Source organism: Dissoconium aciculare, assembly GCF_010015565.1.
Source record: "Dissoconium aciculare CBS 342.82 unplaced genomic scaffold K489scaffold_6, whole genome shotgun sequence".
Classification (NCBI taxonomy): Eukaryota; Fungi; Ascomycota; class Dothideomycetes; order Mycosphaerellales; family Dissoconiaceae; genus Dissoconium; species Dissoconium aciculare.
Genome location: NW_022984956.1, coordinates 1,160,302 through 1,178,785, shown reverse-complemented (window position 1 = coordinate 1,178,785; position 18,484 = coordinate 1,160,302). Strand labels below are relative to the sequence as shown.

At 54.0% G+C, this 18,484-nt stretch overlaps 6 protein-coding genes across 6 annotated transcripts; 1 reads left to right on the top strand and 5 right to left on the bottom strand.

Moving 5' to 3' along the window:
• Positions 1 to 867: 867 nt before the first annotated feature.
• Positions 868 to 5,574, bottom strand: K489DRAFT_380407 (RNI-like protein). The gene has a single exon (XM_033604870.1). It carries the CDS (start codon positions 5,346 to 5,348, stop codon positions 1,305 to 1,307), a length of 4,044 nt encoding a protein of 1,347 aa, XP_033460049.1. The 5' UTR covers positions 5,349 to 5,574; the 3' UTR covers positions 868 to 1,304.
• A 1,503-nt stretch (positions 5,575 to 7,077) lies between these two features.
• On the bottom strand, positions 7,078 to 7,740 carry K489DRAFT_223142 (uncharacterized protein). The gene has a single exon (XM_033599746.1). It carries the CDS (start codon positions 7,565 to 7,567, stop codon positions 7,190 to 7,192), a length of 378 nt encoding a protein of 125 aa, XP_033460048.1. The 5' UTR covers positions 7,568 to 7,740; the 3' UTR covers positions 7,078 to 7,189.
• On the bottom strand, positions 7,403 to 10,320 carry K489DRAFT_394632 (glycosyltransferase family 3 protein). Its single transcript, XM_033606811.1, has 3 exons — positions 9,586 to 10,320; positions 7,959 to 9,527; positions 7,403 to 7,889 (listed from the first exon to the last, which is right to left on the bottom strand). The coding sequence occupies exons 1-3, from the start codon at positions 10,027 to 10,029 to the stop codon at positions 7,761 to 7,763; spliced, it is 2,142 nt and encodes a 713-aa protein (XP_033460047.1). The 5' UTR covers positions 10,030 to 10,320; the 3' UTR covers positions 7,403 to 7,760.
• Positions 10,321 to 13,878: 3,558 nt separating this feature from the next.
• K489DRAFT_410094 (uncharacterized protein) lies at positions 13,879 to 14,304 on the bottom strand (the record flags this gene model as incomplete). Its single annotated transcript, XM_033607667.1, has 1 exon — positions 13,879 to 14,304. One exon carries the CDS (start codon positions 14,302 to 14,304, stop codon positions 13,879 to 13,881), a length of 426 nt encoding a protein of 141 aa, XP_033460046.1.
• A 1,650-nt stretch (positions 14,305 to 15,954) lies between these two features.
• On the top strand, positions 15,955 to 16,578 carry K489DRAFT_370604 (uncharacterized protein; the record flags this gene model as incomplete). Its single annotated transcript, XM_033603157.1, has 2 exons — positions 15,955 to 16,203; positions 16,294 to 16,578. The coding sequence occupies 2 exons, from the start codon at positions 15,955 to 15,957 to the stop codon at positions 16,576 to 16,578; spliced, it is 534 nt and encodes a 177-aa protein (XP_033460045.1).
• A 1,046-nt stretch (positions 16,579 to 17,624) lies between these two features.
• On the bottom strand, positions 17,625 to 18,464 carry K489DRAFT_410093 (uncharacterized protein; the record flags this gene model as incomplete). Its single annotated transcript, XM_033607666.1, has 2 exons — positions 17,625 to 18,166; positions 18,242 to 18,464. The coding sequence occupies 2 exons, from the start codon at positions 18,462 to 18,464 to the stop codon at positions 17,625 to 17,627; spliced, it is 765 nt and encodes a 254-aa protein (XP_033460044.1).
• Between the last annotated feature and the right edge of the window lie 20 nt (positions 18,465 to 18,484).

The following is an 18,484-nucleotide window of genomic DNA, read 5'->3' as shown; positions in this document are numbered from 1 at the left end:
GCGCGATGAATGCTGTGGGATCACGCTTCAGCGCCTTGCGAACATGATGATGCCCGCGCAAGGAGGTGTTCCCGGACGGTGAGAAGGCTGAACGATGAGAGGTCTGAGACAAAAAGTTCCTCGAGCTCCCATCTGAAGTCCCAACGGTGGCGGCCGAAGAGCTGCCAGAGCCGGAATTTCGGGGGATGATGACGATCGACCCTTGGCTCCCGCTGCCCAAGCTACTGGAGCCGGGCACGTTTCAATCCGTTTCAACACGTCCTTAGGGGCGACGGATCCATTGCACTCGGGCTCCAGCAAGCCCTGGAGTGCATTGTTACATCCTGCGTCGGTGCGCTCGATCCATGGACTATGCGGCGGTCTACAGGACGCACTCGCCTCTGGTTGAATCACGCTCGGTAAATCATGGCAAATGATTCAGGTTCTCTGTCTCTCCCTCTCTCTCAGGTCCACGGCATTCCGAACAATCATCAGTTTGCGCACAAACCCATCCGCTGTGTACATTCGACGAACGGAGCTGCGTAGTGCAATAATAATAATGCGATGCGCACCGAGATGCATGGAACGTGCCGACGAGAACGGATACCAAAGTAGAATTCCCAAGGTGAAGGTTCCCTTTCTCGTACCTGGGCAAGCTTGGAAATTTGGCGGTCGGCAGTAGCGTCGAACGCGTGGACAATTATGTACTCCATTGCCATTGACGAGAGCCCCATGCCACGTCGGAGATTCCCGTCTCGGTGTGTCGAGTACGCGGCCTGTCGGATTGCGTACCACTGTTTACACGGCTGTCGTATGTAGAGTCTATACCATACCTGCACGTGATGGGGTCTCAGCAAGAATGTGAACTGGATATGATATCTATATTTACGTTCCGAGAGGCACACCATCCGTAGATGGAGAGCTTACTTACTGAAGGGAGGTACCCTTCCAAGCCCATCAAACCAGAAAAAACCCCGAGAGCATGGGCAGGGAAAAGAAGAATGCGAACCCAGGGATGAAAGATTGGAAGTTTCTCGAAACGATCTCGACGACCTGAGAAGACCGCAGAACGAAAGGCAAACATTGTGCTTAGGAGGAGAAGCGAATAGCTAGATAGATTTTCCCACATGTACAGTCGTTACATCCTCATTAATGAGAGGAGGAAGGCAATTCAGAAGCAGCAAAAGGAAGAAAAAAAAACAAAAACAAAGAAATGACAAGAAAGAAGACAAAAAGTCGAAAGTCATCATGCCGCCGTTGGGTGAGGAGAAAAAGCCCGGGTGGACCAGATCGTCATCGCACCATTCTCTCCCCGAATCCCCATCCTACCGCGCCGACGTCTCGATCGGACTCCCCACCGGCGGCGCCGGATCGAAATACCCCGTCTTCTCCGCCCGCGGGGTCGCGTCCGCGCCGCTGTTCACGCTGCCGGCGCTGGGGATAGACAGGGGTGCGTGGAAATCATAGTGGAGGAGTTCGAGGGGTAGAGGGGAGAGGAAGGTCTGGGGAGGGCCGCCGTCCGAGTCTCTGCGGAAGGAAGCATTGGCGTGGCTGTTGCCGGGCTTGTTGAACGATGACGAGATGCCGTGATCGGAGGGAGGGAAGCCGGCTTGGGCGTTGTCGGGCTCGGCGGCTGGGTGGGCGGGATTCACGCCGTGGAGCAATTGCCAGTTGCGGAGGAGGAGCTCGTCTAGTCGGGCGCATTGCCGGTCCCATTGTTCCACGAGTATGCGGCTTGGATCTTGGACGTACTGGGCTGGCGAGAATGACACCGAGGTTGCTGTTGCGGAGAGTGGGGACGCCATTCTGCTGCCTTTGCTGACATGAGCAGTCGCAGTGGAAGTAGAGTGACTCGGGACGTTGACTTGGAGGGATGGTGGTGGTGCTCCACCCTTGGTCGACGTCGTAGCGGGTTCGCCTCGGCCGGCATGCTTGTTGCCATGGTTAGCAGCGTTTGTGGAGGGCGTTGAGGAAGATTTGGAATTCGAGGCGTTTGTGCTTGATCCATGTGACAACCGGCTTTTCCCTATCGCCAGAGAAGGCGAGCCAGATCGCCGTGCCGTCTTCCTTACACTATTGAAACCCTTTCGGACCGCATTTGAAGCGCCAGAGAAGCCTGCGCCGGAAGGCTTCGCTGTGATAGGCGACGAAGGTGGCGACGAGCCTGGCGTGTCCATATCGGCCATGGCCTTGATGGAAGCTTTCGCGGCTCGGACTGCGGCACTGCGGCCATCTGTCATATGAGGCAGGTGAACTAGAGTTGTGTTGGCCTCTTCTACTGAATTGACGAGGTCCGTGAGACCTTGTAGTGGGATCTCATTGTTATCGCAATGGAGTTCGGTAAGTGTGTTATTCGTAATCAGGACCTCGGCGAGCGCACTGGCGCCTTGCACGCCGAGTTTCTGCTTTTCCATCCGCAAGACTTGAAGAGCGGAGTTTTGCGCCAGACCCGACAAAGCAGTGTTGATTCCTGGGCCGAATTTGGATGCAGCCAAGCGCGAATCGTCGCCAGAGAGATCCAATTCCACAATCGTGTGGTTCTCTCTGAACATCTTCTGCAGGGCGCGGCAAGTATCTTCGCTGGCATCCCCGGGTAGTCCGGCTTGGGACATGTCGAGATAGCGGGTCGTACGATTCGCGGCGAATGCTGCGATAATTTTACGGAAGACGCCTTCGTCGCGAAACTCGATGGCGCGCATGCTCAGCTGGGAGGGCGTCCGAGACTCGGAAATGGCGGAAGCGACGAGGTCGCCGTCTTTGTTCAAAAGACTCTGACTGATGTCCAGGTGGAGTTCCCGTGCAACTTCGTCGTCAGACCCCGCTAGACTATAGAGGAGAGTGGCCACGCCTCTGCCGGTGATATACGTATTGTCCACGCACAGTTGCCGAAGACCGGCGGATTGGGGATGCCCAAGATAAGTGCTGATGGCGTCGACCGTCGCATCGTTGATGGTGGTGCCTGTGAAGCGTAGCTCCTGGAGCCGCCAAATCAACAGCGTCTCCGCTTGGATCAGGGGCTCGTTGCCCGAAGTCACAGACACTTGAGAGAGGTTCAGTTTTCGAATGAAGCCGAATATGCCCAGCTGCCCATCGAGTGACGCCGGATTGAGTCGTGCGGTATTCCCGGCAATTTCCAACGATTCCAAAGTGTTTTCCTGATACCGCAGAGCATCCAAGATCAGACTCATGCTCCGATCGCCGAGTCCGCAACGATTGAGTTCGATGGCGCGGAAATGACACGACTTGTCCACCGCTGCCCCGACGAGGTAGTCGATGTCCATCTCACTCAGCTCGATGCCGTTCAAACAGATCCAGTCAACGTTCGTGGTCTGATGTTTGCAGAGAGGGAAAAGCGCCTCCACGATCCCGCAGCCGATGTCACGGGCCGGCACCATTTCATCCTCGGGCGACGAGGCCGGTGTTCGACTGTGATCGCGCCGCCTGTTGGACGACGTAATGCATCCTGAAAAGTCCAGGTAGCGCAGCTTTCGGCTCAGCGCAGCTAGCGCGCGGATCTCTTGGACCAGCATCGATGCTCGAGTCAACTCCTCCGCACTTAATTTGATGGGTGTGCCGCGTTTGGTCCGGGTACAGACAAGTTCGGTACCGAAAGGATCGTGCGCACCATTCAGGCTATCTAGTGAAACCCCAGCAAAGGAGATGCCGCCAAAGCTCTCATTGTATCGTAGTGCGCGCATGATTGCGAGAAGCTCGAGAGGTAGATATTTGGGTCGTCGTGCATCGGCTGGCGACAGCAGTTCGAAGCGCGGAGCATCCTCGCAGGCATAGTCGATTGTATACCGGATGTTCGCCGGATTGACACCATACGCGACGCAGTATGCAGACAAGGTCCGATCCAGGCAGCTATGTTCTTCATCACTGGAGAGCGCCCGCGGGCCTAACAAGGCGTCCATCTCGCGAGGGGTGTTGAATTTGTACAAGCGGTGGCAGCATTCTGGGCGCAGATAATTTTCAGCAGCATAGAGTCGCGCAACAATCTCCTGTGCAGACACTGAAGCTAGGAACAGTGTTCGAGAACGCTGGAGGGGTTCCCGAAAAGTTAGCTGGAATTCGTCGTCGACGGCGCTGACGTGCATGCCGGTTATGGTTAAGATACCATAAGATACATGTGCATCGGTTGAGATGGACAGGTGACTTGAGGTCCGGCTCGCTGGCTTCGCGAGCTGCACGATGTGGACTTTGTGTACGCCAACGGCAAGAAAGCACATTGAGGATGCAAGTTTGCTGAAATCTTCCGTGGAAGATCTGCTGCTGGTTTTGGACGTGGCTTGCCGTAGGACGACTTTGAAGATGGCGCAATTATTCGGATCATAATCCTGGTCGCGCTCGATGACCCAGGCAGTATGCTCCAGATTGGACGGCGAAAGATAGGTCGGACCTCGTAGTCGGACCTCATGGGCGGCGATGCGGAGCGTCCGCAACCAGGTATCCCTATCCTCGGAATTGTTGAACTGTAGTGACATTGCAGATGCGTGGCCGGATTCCTCATCCATATGGCAAATTTCGAGCGCGAAGTAGGGTTTCCCGTCCTCGAGCTTGTGAACCGCGACTATCTGGCTCAGGAAGATTTTACCCTCCCGATCGCCGGAAGAGTCTGACAGCGTTTGCATATCCGAATGCGAGCCTATCGACTGCACCGATCCGTGCTTGACCAGGGGAGTCCGACCGGCTGTCTGCGATATCGACCTGAACGCCTCTGCGGCTTTCGTGTGGGACTTGTAGCGAAGAAGCGTCCATTCGGTCAGAACAAGGTACTCCTTCTTTTTGCGAAACATGCCCGCACTGGTCTGAACTTCGCCATGCAGCAAGACCGCTCGCGGGATCGTAGACGCATCGATCGGATGCTCATTGCCGAATGAAGATGAAGCGCCAGTCGAAGACGCAGACAACGGCTCGTCCCGACCGTCATATTGGCTATCTTCTGCGTCGATGTGTCGAATGTGGTCCTTGAGAGATCCAAACATAGAAGGCGGCCGTGACTTGCCACCTTTCCCACCCAGTGAAGGTCGACTATTCTGGCGGCTGTGCGTCGGCTGTTGGGGCAGCGCTAGCTGCTGCTGTTGCTGCGAAGCCGATTGCTGTAGGGAAAGAGATGATGAGTTCGAAGGCAGTGTCGCTAAGCGATGAGAGCTACTAGGTCGAGAATGATCCCGATGGACCCGATCGTTGAACCAACTTGAGCTCCGTAAATGTCTGCTGTCCTGACTCCGCCCCGTACCAGGCCTCGCCGAAACTTCCGCGGCATTTGCGCTCGCGGTGGCAACATGTGACGGCGCCGAGGATTTCAGAGAAGAGAGAGCGAGTAGGCTCCGTCGTCCCCAGCCATCATTGCTGCTTCTGGTAGACATGGTCGTGGTCCGGGGCCCGGATGCTCGCGCTTCGAGCGCTCAAAGCAGAATCAAGCTACCAAGGTTGCTTGCTGCTGGACGGCCTTGCAATTTTAGTTCCCAAACCGGATGGAAGCAAACGCCAGAATTAAGACACGCTTCCTGTCCAGGAGATGCTGATCATGAGGCCGTGAAACTTGTATCGCTTATGATCCGTCACCGGCGTGTCGACACCGCAGCTCGGCCGCCGCAGGAGGTGATGACGTCGGCGGGTAGGACGGCGGAACACAACATGACAGTCGATCGACAGACGCGTGGATTGTTGGCACCCGCCGACCGCCTTGTGAATTATTAATGATTAATAAAATCGGGAAGCGGCCATGAAGGATCGAGCGTCGAAATATTCACCAAGTTATTACCAAGATTAGTAGCCACCTTGGAATAGTGCACCCCAGGCAGGATTTTCTTTCAAAGCCCAGCGGAGCAGCAGAGGAAGCGGCGGTGCCCGGGCAGGCCAAAGATGTACCAGGGTCGTTGGTGAAGTTGGGGCGGAGAGCAGACGGAAGAGGTGGGGAGGAGCGAACAAGCGTGCGGGTCGAGTGCGCTACATTCCAGCTGCGATACCAATGCATGTGCCCAAGAATGGAGAATGTCCTTGGTAAATTGTGTATGGACAGGGACCGCGAGGGGAACTCCAAATCCCGGCAGAGGAATAACGATGGTCAGATGTTTACAAATGTCGGGAGGGAAAGTTGCAAGCAGATCGGGTGGAAATTGTGGTGGTGGAGGATCTATCGAGCAGCACCAGCAGCAGCCATCGTCAGGAGCGGGATGTGTGAACTCGCCCGGCTGATGCTGACGGACGTGCAGACGTGGGAGGGAGACGAAAAGGACTGTGTGTGGAGAGCGGATTATTGGTGGTTTCAAGGCTCATTAAGGACAAGGCGGAGGAGCAAGTGCACCTTCTAATATGGCATTGTATAAACAAATCGCGATCATCACCACCTGAAGAATCCGAAGGCGGTTGGCCATTAAGCGAGCGTGCCCAGGTGGTGGAGGGAAGCCAGCTGCAGGTGGGCAGAGGAGACGGGATGACATGCCCCAGTGCCCAGGTGGTGACGAGATGTTGATGCGAACCCGGCCAGAGGCTTCCAATCAAACCCTCGGAATTCCCATCACTCCAGCTAACAACAAATAATATAGGATACCTAACCCAGGTATGTATAAACCAATTCGTGCTACTACTAGTACTACTGCAATGCATTGCAATGCATCTGCCTTGTGCCTTTCCCGTCCATACCTAGGTAGTAGTCAAGGCTGTCCCGGACGTGCCGGAGTGACGAGATTGGAAAGCAGCAACCACAGTGTGTTGTCCCGTAGCTGTAGCTAAATCTCATCATTACTACTGTTATGATGGACAGGACCGCATTGTGACCTTGGATTGGCGGCAGCATTGCGCGTCCACCTCGCGAACTACAGCAACAACAGATCACATCTCAGGCAAATGCGGCGGTGACATCTGGGGCCCCGCGCGAAAAGCCCGTGACGAAACCCGCCGCAATGGTCTTCATCATCATCACATGACGACAGAGGGAAAGCGAATGGAAGGAGGTCGGCCGCGGCCATGTAAGACATGACCATTCGGGATCACAACGAGAGCACACACATAGGACACAGCCTTGGAGCACACCTAATAACTACATAGCTAGGTACTCCAGGAAACCTTTTCCGTTCCGAGGTTTCTCCCCGTCGATCTTTGTCATCATCATCAGTCAGAGCATTTCCCATTCTCGGAGGGAGAGGACTGAATTGTACTGGAGTATTCCGAAGAGCACTCGTGCCATTCCGGACCATCGTCATCGTCATTCGAGAAGTATCTCCCTAGACAGATCGGCGCAAAGTGTTCGATCGGCCGCAAGCCCTACTCGTTCCACGTCTGAGGAGACCGCGATGAGTCTCGTGGTGGGCCTGAGGCATCGATCATCACGGTCCTTCCCATTATTACCACCTGGGCAGATGGGAGTCGACGTTAGGCGTGACAAAAGAAAGGAACGCTGTGATACAGATGGGTATATCATCGAACGGACTGCGACGCATAGAGGAGCCATCCTTCGTTTGAGGAAGATTTCTGACATTCGTTCATCGACATACGCATATGCCATAGGAAAGAAAGATATGTACATATACACGAGGAACAGACAGACGACGCCCATCGGCGGGTCCAAAAAAAAGGAAATCATCTAACACGAATTCAGAGAGGAATTCCCATACCCTCTCCCTGCCTTGTCTCTGCTTTTTATTCACGATCGTAATGTGATCGCCTGCACTCTCTCAATCTTTTTTCCCTTCCATTCGTTGTTGCCGGTCTCTCATTCTCGGTCTCTTTTCCTCGTCCGTCTACAACTGGTCGATATCGATGCAACTCGAATCCACCTATCGTAGTGGGAGGGCGGTGCCGTTGCCGTTGCTGCCATTGTGTGTCGGGGTCGTGGTGCCGCTGTTGCCGTCGACGCTCTTCTTCGCCTTGAGAGTGAGCGGGAATGGGTAGTCTTCGACTTCCTCCTGTTGAAACATAATGTTAGTAAATGCAAAAATATCGGAAACGGGGGAGACGGAGCGATGCCAACATACCTCTTCGGGCAACTTCCATGCAATGTAGTCCTCCGTGCTCAGACCCTCACGGCCCTCCTGCAGCGATGCGAAATCACCGGGGGTCATCATGCCGCTGCGCTCACGGGGAGAACCAGGGACAGACAACGGCCGTGAGATCTTCTGACCCTCGGTGCCGTCGAAGAAACCAGGCTCGTCGTCGCGGTCGGTGTACGAGTCGGGGTACGCACGGCGAAGTGCAAGCTGACGGGCCTTGACATACTCCAGGCCCATACGCTTCCAGTCGAGCAAGTCCGAAAGACGCTCGGTACGGTTACGTTGGTTGATACGCTGGCGCTTAGACTTGCGGGTGAAATCGAACATGTAATCGGTGAGCTGGTTGACAGAGTCGTCGACGCCCTTGGAGCGACGGTCGACGATGTAGATACCGTAGTCGGACGCGTTCTCGATCAGCTCCTCCATGTAGCAGCCGAAACCAGACAGGTTGGTGGTGATGCTGGGAACACCCATGACGGTGCACTCGGCGGGAGTGTAACCCCAGGGCTCGTAGTAGGAGCTGAACACACCCATGTGCGTGCCGCGGACAAAGTCGTCGTAGTCCATGGGCAGGACAGGGTTACCCGATGACAAGAACTCGGGGTGGAAGACGACCTTGACGCGGTCGGTCGGGTGGTTGAAAAGTTGGCAGCGTCGGATCTGGTTCAGAATGGGATCCTCCGCGTCATTGACCATGTTGTGGGTCACAATCGGAGGCAGCGTGCTCCGCTTCATGGCATACAACCGACGACGAAGCATGATCTTGTCCTGAGGGCTCAGGAGGTCCTTCTCGTCCGGAATGTTCTGACCTTCGTGCCACGCGATCGACTTGTCGAAAAGTTTCTTGCCAATGTTCTTTTCAATGTTGCTGAGAGTGTCGCGAAGAGACTTGACGACAGCTTGACCCTTGAGAGCCTCTACGGCAAGCGAGGTCGTCTGCGCAGGCATGATGATGAACGCAACAACGGTGACGTCAGAACCTGAAGATTTCATGCGATGATTGAGGCGCGCCAACGACTCGATGAACATGTCGACACCTTTGTTGCGGTACTCATATCGTCCGGCGGTGAAAAAGTAAAGAGTCTTTTCCGGGTCAATGTCGTTGTGTCCGTAGAAATGACCTCGAACGAAATCGTTGATGCGCTCCTTGTTGGTCTGGTGCAAGTTCTGGAACTCATGCGTCGCGGAGAATTTCTTGACGTTCAATCCGTTGGGCAGAACGCCATCCGGCTTGCGCTTCAGAAGATGCTCGCTCTCGAATGCGGTGATGTGGCTGACGGTGGTGAAGACATCGGCGCTGTGGGCAGCTCCGCGCTCGATGCAGTAACGGTGGTAGATACCACGCTTGCCGGCCTCGGCGTCGACATCGAAGTGTTGTAGGTTGTTGTAGAAGTCGACGGATCCAGCGCAGAGGTATCGACCAAGCAGGGTGGCGTGAGTGGTGAAGATGGTAGTGACGTCGATCTTCCGCTTCTTGCAGAGAGGTAGAGCCACACCAGCGAGCCACTCGTGGAATTGGGCGATGACGGCGCGCTCCTTTTCGTGAGCGACGTACTGCGGCGAATCAGCTGGTTGTCAATTTCACAAACCACGCGAGACATTGTTCTCTTACCTCGCCCAAGAACCAGGCAACTAGATATCCAAAGACAATAGCCTCGTTGGTCTCGTGGTCGTCTGCTGGGCTGGGAATTCCCGCAGTGGACCACAAGTCACCCTTCCACTCGTCGAGCTTGTAGTAACCGGTGCCTGTGTCGAAGAGGAGCACACGTGGTGCGCCATCAATCAACCACCGACCGTATAGGGTCTGAATACCGCGCTCCTTCATGCTCGCAATGGTCTTGACCAGAGCAGGGTCTTTCGGCTCAATCTCTTCTACTTCGACAGCTGCCGATGCGCGGTTGAGCGGTCCGAGGAGCGTATATGATGATCCATATTCGGCAGTGGTGACCTGGGCCTTTGATTTAAGCACACTGTAGATACCGCCTACTCGGTTGGCGACTTCTGTTGCGACCTCAAAGAGGACGTGGTTGTGAACATCTCTCCGCGGCGCAGCCATTTTGGAATGTGGATCTGAAGGTGGACGGGAGATGAAGAGGTGTTTAAACTCTTAATCAGAGGTATTGCGTACGTCCGAGGAAGCTCAGGATCAGAGAAGGTCCGTGTCTAGTTGTGATCGTGGTCAGTCTGAAGGTGATAATGAGGTGCGTCATATGGAAGCATCGCCAGAGGAAGGGCATGGGCGGGGTTTGGCGCCTCCGCAAACGACGGAAAGCACTGCATTGGAGGAACGGAAGTGCAGCTCATCGGAGAAGCTGTCGTCATGCAGTAATAAATGCGTACATACCCTTTGTTATTTCGTCCCACGAGGAGAGTTGAAGAACTGCAAAATGATGCAGTGACTGGTTGGTGATGGTGATGGTGGTGCTGTTCGTCGTCGTGATCGAACCAGGTATTGCTCGAATAGATCTCTCTCTTCCTCTCGGTCCTGTACAAAGAGGCGACCGAAGAGTTTATGTGTAGGTGGAGCGGTGGTATTGTGGAGAGACAAGTGGTGGTGTGAGAGAAGGAAAAGGTCAGAGGAGAGGGAATCGCATTGAAGATAAAGTATGTATGATGGAGCAGTGATACAATGCTGCTGCGATGGGTGTGCGTGCGTGCGTGCGTGCGAGCGAGCGAGCGTGGGTGCAATGAGCCTTTCCCTGCTCCTCTTACTCTCCGCCGCAGCAACGTTGACGGCAGAGTTCTCGCACACGCTCTCAATGACCTTGTCTTTGCGTGTATGTGCACGGTGGTTTTCGCCCGTTGCTCACCACCAGACAGCCAGACAGCTACGGTTTCGTGCACACCACCATGACGTCGATGGCCGATCTCAACATGGACCGACCTAGCAAGCCCAGGCGAAGTTCTTCCTCCCCGAGCCCCATACAAACCTTCCAAGCAACTTAACTTTCATGGTGACATACTATTCTAAGCGTGAACAGCCTCCTCTGTTTCACCATTGTCTGATGGTCCTGGAATTGCCCTTTGATAGCATCTCTACCCTAAAGGCATAGTCGCTCGCACACACATGCGCGCACCACTGCGCTCCAAAGGGCATTCGAAATATTTCAAGGATCAAGCATGGAGAGTAGGAGCTCATACGATGGAGCTCAGTTGAAATGGACGGGACATTACGTGAACATTTGCCTCCGAGAAGCTTCTCCACTTCCCCGACCTACGCCAATGCAAGAGCGGGACTGTGGGACTCCATCGAAAGGTCCCTGTACTCCCATCGTGCAGCAACCACATGCTGCAGCTCGAAGGTGACGACCCTGATGACCTCTTTCCCATCGCTTGAATCCACAGATCGTCTAGACAGTAACCCAAACACGAGGTCGCCATGTACTGAGCGGCTATAGCTCCGAAGGGAAGGTCCTTCAAGGTCAAGCCGGAACAACGGACCATCGTTCGGTGGTACTGATTCCCAACAATTGTCCATTCATTTCCACGCTCAGCGGTTTTTTTTGGTCTGTCAAAGAACCTCTTTGGGTCAGGCCTGATCCATGTTTGTCTTTGGCATGGGTCATTGCCCAGATCTATCGCAGCCAAACTAATTACGGACAACGGTGAGACGGCAGAGGCTCCCTCAACGCCAGCCGTTGATTGCTGGTGGCTGGCACGACAACCGCTTTTCTCTCTTCCTTCCCGTCAATTGCGGCTCAATCACAGCACAGCGCCTATCCAAGAGTTTGCGCATCTGCTTTCCTCCGAATAGAAATAGCTTCACAAGTTGGCGACTATCTTTTGCGACTGAGCCTCATCTGTCGGGAAATATTTCGGTGCTAGTTTAGGATCATCGGGACGCGAAGGGCAATGGATCGCATTGGTCACAGATTTAATATGGTAAACAGGAACCATTCTCCTGCACACATGGGCGCTTAGTCTTCACGGTCCTTTTTAGGCTGAGCTTCGAGGCGCATACATGTTGGGATGGGCAAAATCCGGGGAAATCTTCGGCGCTTGAGATGGAATGCGAACCGCAAAACGGCAAATAGGTCTTGTTCATCTCGACCTATCCCGTCAATTGACAACAGCCAAGCCTTGCCGTTGCCGATATGTTTTGTCGGCATGGCTGGGAGATTGTATCTTCCGGCAATTGCTATGACTTGGTTCCGTGCTCTTCGTCGAACACGCCGCTACCCAGCGTCTCATTAATAATTCTATTGCTGTGATACCGATCGAGAGTGGGGCCATCTCGTGCGCCAATACTTGGTGCGCATCTTGCGCGCACAAACACATACACATACACACACAATGGCACCCATAACGAATACTCTAAGCGTGCAAGTGACGAAGAAGGATCGCCATTTTCATGTTGATCACATTGAACAATTCCACTTTTTAGATTCAAATTTTGGGGAGGTTCTGGTCGCTGTCGAGCAACCTGAACCTAATTTTGGTCGGCAGCCTTGTCAATTGGGGCGCATGCGGCGGCGGGGCTGGGCTAGAGACCGGCGTCCACCTGGGCAGTCTTCCTTCATGACCGAAACGCCCCCACGTCGGCGCTCAACCAACACTCACAATGACTGGCCCGTCTGGACCCCTCACCGATGTCTCTGTCGTTTCGCGGGTAGTGAGAACAGGTTGTGAGTTCTCAACGATAGATTCACAACTTCCGGCCGCGCATCACTCGCAATACGCACGCACAAGCGGCCGGCCAGACTGCCCTCGTCCGTCTGATTCCGCTTTATCGATGCCGTGATTCGGGAACATTTCAACTGCCGAATGGAATTGACGCAGAACAGATCCACTCTTGGCGATTGATATCCTGGATTTGATGTCCCCCATCCTTCGCACTTCACGTTCTTCATCATAGACTCACGACTCACTTGCACTCGATCGCGTCGGAAATTACGCACTACGATATGCATTTCCGTCATCACCTGGATCGAGTCGACGCACATCGAGGGACAAGTTGAGCACTACTCCAAGTATACAGAAGTCGCAAATATTCTGCAGCAGAATTAAGCATGGACGACTATACTTCAACCCCATATGATAGCTCGCGTGAATGCATGTATGGGCGAACGAGATCGGAGCAACATGCTGGTATCTCAACGGTCTTAAAGAGCCAAATCAGATAAGCGACGTTTGGATCCACCTCTTCCCATGCAGGAAGTGATACGAGCCTGTCTCGTTTCGTTACAGCAACCAGAACCCAGACAGCATCGAAGAGAGCAGGAGTTCGGTAGCCACGTGCGGTTCCTGCTTTTCCATAGCTTGGTTCCTGATCAGGACTCCCGGTCCCAAATCTGTCAACGGCTCTCATCAATGGTCAGGTGTGCATGGGAACCAGTCCCTCTGACATGCATGCTTACAGAACACGCGGGTAGGACGGCCTCAAGACTGTCGAGCCCGAACATCCCACTTCCTCCAACTGCATGATCGGGTTCGGTCCCAAACTTTCATAAACAGGGAAAGCATCGACAGCGATGGAGTTTCCATTGAGGAATTCGCTGCATCATGTTTCACGTTCGCGAGACCTAAGCTGCGAAATTATATTTACGCAAAGCACAGCACAAAGGCTAGGCTGAGCTTTCCAGCCAAGGTTGGCGCGACGGTGAAGCGCTTGCTCGTCGACTCCACCACTCTTGCACACAAGGAAGATGCTGATCTGGAAGAAGAAATGGCCCACCGCATCCAAGTCGCCAGACCTAGTCAAATGCTTTTTCCCAATCACACGAGGCTTGATCGAAATTTGAGATCAAAAAAGGTAAATTGAAATTCATCAAGCCGAAGAGAAAGGAAAAGTCCGTCGTGATATCATTATCTCTCCTCCCACCTTCAAGGGTTCATTTTCCGCAAGACGGTCCGCCTATGCTCCCTCTCGACTCGACCGTTCCCTCTCCCGCAACGAACAACGAACTTACGCGCACTTCCAAATCCCACTGCCATGGTACCACTTCCCACCGTCGACCACGCCGGTGTCGATACATGCGCTCCCGGAGGTACCCTTGGGGATCTTCGTCACGACCTTGCCCGTCGAGCCCTGGCCACAGCTCGTCGAGCCCTGCCACAGGGTGAAAGTGCAGGCGAAGTTGGCATCGTAGGGGATGCTGACGCCCGTGGTGAAGAAGTTCTTGCATTCGCCAGCGGTGAGGTTGCCGGAGCCGATGTTGTAGGCACCGTCGCCGCACTTGTTGGATGAGCCGCCGGTATAGAAAGTGATGGTGGTGTTGGTGGGTGGTTTGGCGGCGCCGGTCGTTGCCGCCTCGGCTGCGGCGTCGGGGAGAGGGTTGGGGAGGGCTAGGGCCGTGGCGGCGAGGAGGAGGATGCTGGCGAGGTATTGCATGGTGTTGGTCTAGTGATACTTTTGTGTAAGGGTTGTTGAGGTCAGGCGAAGGTCTTGATTTATGATGAGTGGTTGACTTGGTGTTGGAGAATGTCCAAGACAGCGTGTTTTCCCAACTTGTGATTCGACTTTGACCTGAAGATGGAGGTAATGAAAAGATTATGTATTGAGACTTAAGATCGGAGTGAGAAGAAATCCGTCTGGACGGAAGATTCCTATGGATATATCTATGTCATCTCGCGCGACACAAAAGATCTATTTCTATAAAATATTGAAAATACGACTAGAGGACGTCATGTAACCAAAACCCGCCCGTCTATGCAACCACACGCAAATCCATGGCCCTATCCATCTACCGCTTAGCATTGACCGTGAATGCCACACACACCTCGGCTCCCAATCTGACTGATGTGGCGCAGCGCTGACAATATTCCTTCCACGAGTTCAAGATGTTGTGGACAAAGAATTGCGATAATGCGAGGAGGATTTCCAGGCGGCCAGAGAAGGATTCTAGACTCCGCTCGCTTCGGTAGGTCCTCTGCGGTCCATCCCAGCGGAAGATATGCATACAGGACAATTCTGGAGAGGGAGACATCACACCACGCCTGCATAGTTGTACTCTCCATCGAACGGATGCATCAAGCCATCAGGCAATGTTCTGTTGAAGCGAACGGAAAATCGCAGATGGAGAGATGAAACATGTGCATCCGTTGCACCATTTAGAAGCGAGCAATCCGGAGAGAGTTTCTCAGACGTGGGGAGGAGCGAGATGACGTTTTCTTTCCACTCTCCCTCTCCCTCTCCTTCTTACGCGGCCTCTCGAATACGGCGTCAGCAATGCTTCGTCCAATACCGTTATCATCATTATGTGCCTTTTCTAGCGGAGGGCTAATCATGAGTCATATCATGTGGTTGCAGTGACACTGGGTATCAAGAAAAATTAGATCCAGACTATGATAGCAGGAGGAGAAAGTTGAGATCGCACGGCATGAAAGACCCAGGGATCGCTCAACATTCTGAACAGGAATTTTCGTATTGCCCGAGGCGTAGCAAAGATCGATATAGCTTGTTTGACCGACATTCTGTGCTTGTCCAACCGCTGTCGAAAAGAAGTTTTCCAGATTGTCCTGCCAGTCAAATGACTTCCAGCTCGCACAGATCGCGGCTGATAAAATTCTCCTCTCTGCGTTGTGGAGGACAAGCCGGATTTCTAAATTTGGAGTTGCGGTAGATAGATACGACGAGAAGCGCTGGGCGCACTGCTAGCGGAAACTCTGAAGTGACATTACATATGATGTTGCTGGACATTTCAACAGTCATCACACCGGTCATCCCCAACCGGAATCTGTCAGCGTGATATCAAAGGCAAGATTCACATTCAGTGTTTGCAGATTTTTGGTACACACTGTACCTGGGCGGACGTTCTTGAGCCGATTGTCGATACGTACCGTGTGTTCGGCGTGCCTGGCGAGGGACGGGAAGAGTGACATTGGCCCAAAGAAGGACATGCTACCGGAGTACCCTGTCCCTCTCTGCATGCAGGGCTGAGGTGAGTTCATGTTCCTGCACTTCCTAAGCGAAATGCTTGAAAGGAAGAAGACCGCAACTAGGGCCATGGCATCCACAATCATACAACAACTCGGCTCCTAGATGTTTTTATTGTCGATGATTGAAGCCCGGAGTGTCCGCCTGTCCTTCCTTGACGATAACGTGGGTCGATACATGATCCCCACGCGCTCAAAGGGTCAGCATCTTGCTGTACAGACTTATCAAGGCCCGTGTCAGGTCCAATTCAGACAGGTAAGGCTCGACAATCTCAACACCGGTATCGCCCCTAGCATTTGGTGGCTGCAGGACAAGCGAGCGAAATCATACCTAAGTACTCTTGAGCATGTGTACGTACGTACGCCTCTGCATACAGGCATACATGCTCACAAATCCTCCTCTTCAACGTCCTGCTCATAATAACCATCTCTACCCCACCAGCAGTCGGGAAAGATCGCATCATACTACTCGAAGGATCCAGCCATCACTCCCGTCTCGGCTCGCGTTGCTGACATCCAAGATTACTCGCTAGCCAATGCTACCATCTCCAGAGGATTCCAGCATCTCACATCAGCAAACGAGTCCATCCAAATCTATGTAACATCTTTCCATGTTTATCGCATCCGCCCTGCCTTCTGTGGACGCGAGATGGTTCCCTCGGAGCTAAATCAAAGACAGGCCGCCCAGGAAGACATCTTGAGAAGCACGACAAGCGAATCGCTCACATGACCCACCTAGCATGCGCCTGGATCGTTGCACCGTCTCGCGAAAAAAGCCCGTGGGTCTCTCCAGCGACGCGGCCCGTTGAATCTTTGCTCCTTCAGAAAGGACACCGCTCGTGAATGCAACGTGCTGCACATTCATGCATTCGATGACAGCAGGCCTCCCACGCAGACCACTCCCGCTTCTATCCAAGGTCATGCCAGCCGACGTTCCGTTCACAACGGGGTTGAGGTTCGAGGGCCTAACTCGCTTTCGATCTGATGTTCTCGCCTTGTCGCTCACCTGATTTTTTTGGTTTCGTGGCATTCTATCCACACGGCTTGCGAGTGCGAACGCCTACAAAAGACCGATGGTTTCTTACACCACTCGTGCCTGAACCATCGACCGCAATGTGTGATTGACTACTGGCCACACCAAGGACGGCTATAATTCATGGCTTCGCACAGGCAAGGCCAAATTCGAGTCCCGATTTGTCTACGTGATGTGGGTAAGCAGGTCCTACGCAGTACTTGTACTCTAGCCATCGCCCTCGGCCCTTTCGCGAAAAGCGCTGTCGGCTGAAGCTTGATGATGCTGTTGGGCGCTCCCGAGCCGGAAAGCAGCGTAAATCTGTTGGACTTATCTGAAGCGTCTTGATGGCTGGGTCGATGTCGTGTTCTTCGATACCGCTTCGACAGCCACAATTTTGTCGGTGATGGAAACAGGTCGTACAAATGTAGAATTCGGGGCATACCATGCATGCCAGCTTCCTCACACGGAAATTCAGTGAGAGCCCTCCTCCAAGCGGATCACAGCGTGACCGTTGCAGGCCATTCCGAGGCGAGACTGCTCCAATCATGATATCAGTCAAAGGGGGATGAGAAAGGCTCGCATAGATCGGAACATGCAATAGTCAGTAATACATCAGATATGGTTATCTTTGCGGGGCGGTGATTCTCCTGCAACCGTGCCATCCGCGAATATTGTCACACCCGCGAAGAAACCTTCCACAGGCGACGCTCCAGGCTCGCTCGTCGCGGGCCACAGCTCTCGAATCCCGAAGATCGCAGCAGCTAATTCTTCTTCGCTTGCTTTCCTCCTCCCTCCTTGCCCTTGCGGTTCCTGCTCTGCGATGACCCCATCGACGGCCCGCCCACCCGATTCTTCTGGTAAGCCTGCACAATCTTCTCCACCGATCCCATGTCATGCTTCGGCTTCCGCATGTACGTGAGCTTGTTCCTCCTGGCCTTGCGCTGCGCCCGTTGGACGATCTCGATGCCCTCGACGTTCGGCGAGTAGACCTTGTACCACATCTCGACGCCGACGCGGGTCAGCGCGTTGCGCAGCAGGATCGCCGTGTCGATGGGCGAATTGCGTCGCCGGATCGTGATGCACACGCCGGAAAACGGATCGCCCGATTTCAGCCGCACGAGCAGAATGTCCCCCGGTTGCACGCGTTCCGGGTTCGCGGCGGAGAAGAGTCGCGTGCGCACGCCCTTCGGGTCGAGAACTTTTAGTTGTTGCTCGGTGATGGCTTTGACGGGGTCGATGCAGGTGGCGCGCGAGGAGGGTTCGTGGGGGAAGTTGCGGATGGGTTTGAGGTTGGTGTTGAAGCCTGTAGGGGTGGAGGTCATTAGTGGGTGTGGATGGGCGGCAAAGGTGTCTTATGCGACGGACGGAGAGGACGTACGGTTTTGCTTGATGGCTTGAGATGGTCGGAATCCTGCTGTCGGCAATGGGTATGGTGCTTTCCCTGCCACTGCGTCTAGAAGAAGCGAGGACGAATCCTCCTTTGTCTCTTCACTCGGTCGTAGCGCGTATTGTCTCCGCTGTTGTTGTCGTTCCATCCGACATTGCCGCAGTGCTTGTTTGAGACAGGCCAGAGGCCGCCTCGGCGTTAATGATGTCGACATTGTGCTGTGTGATGTGTCGT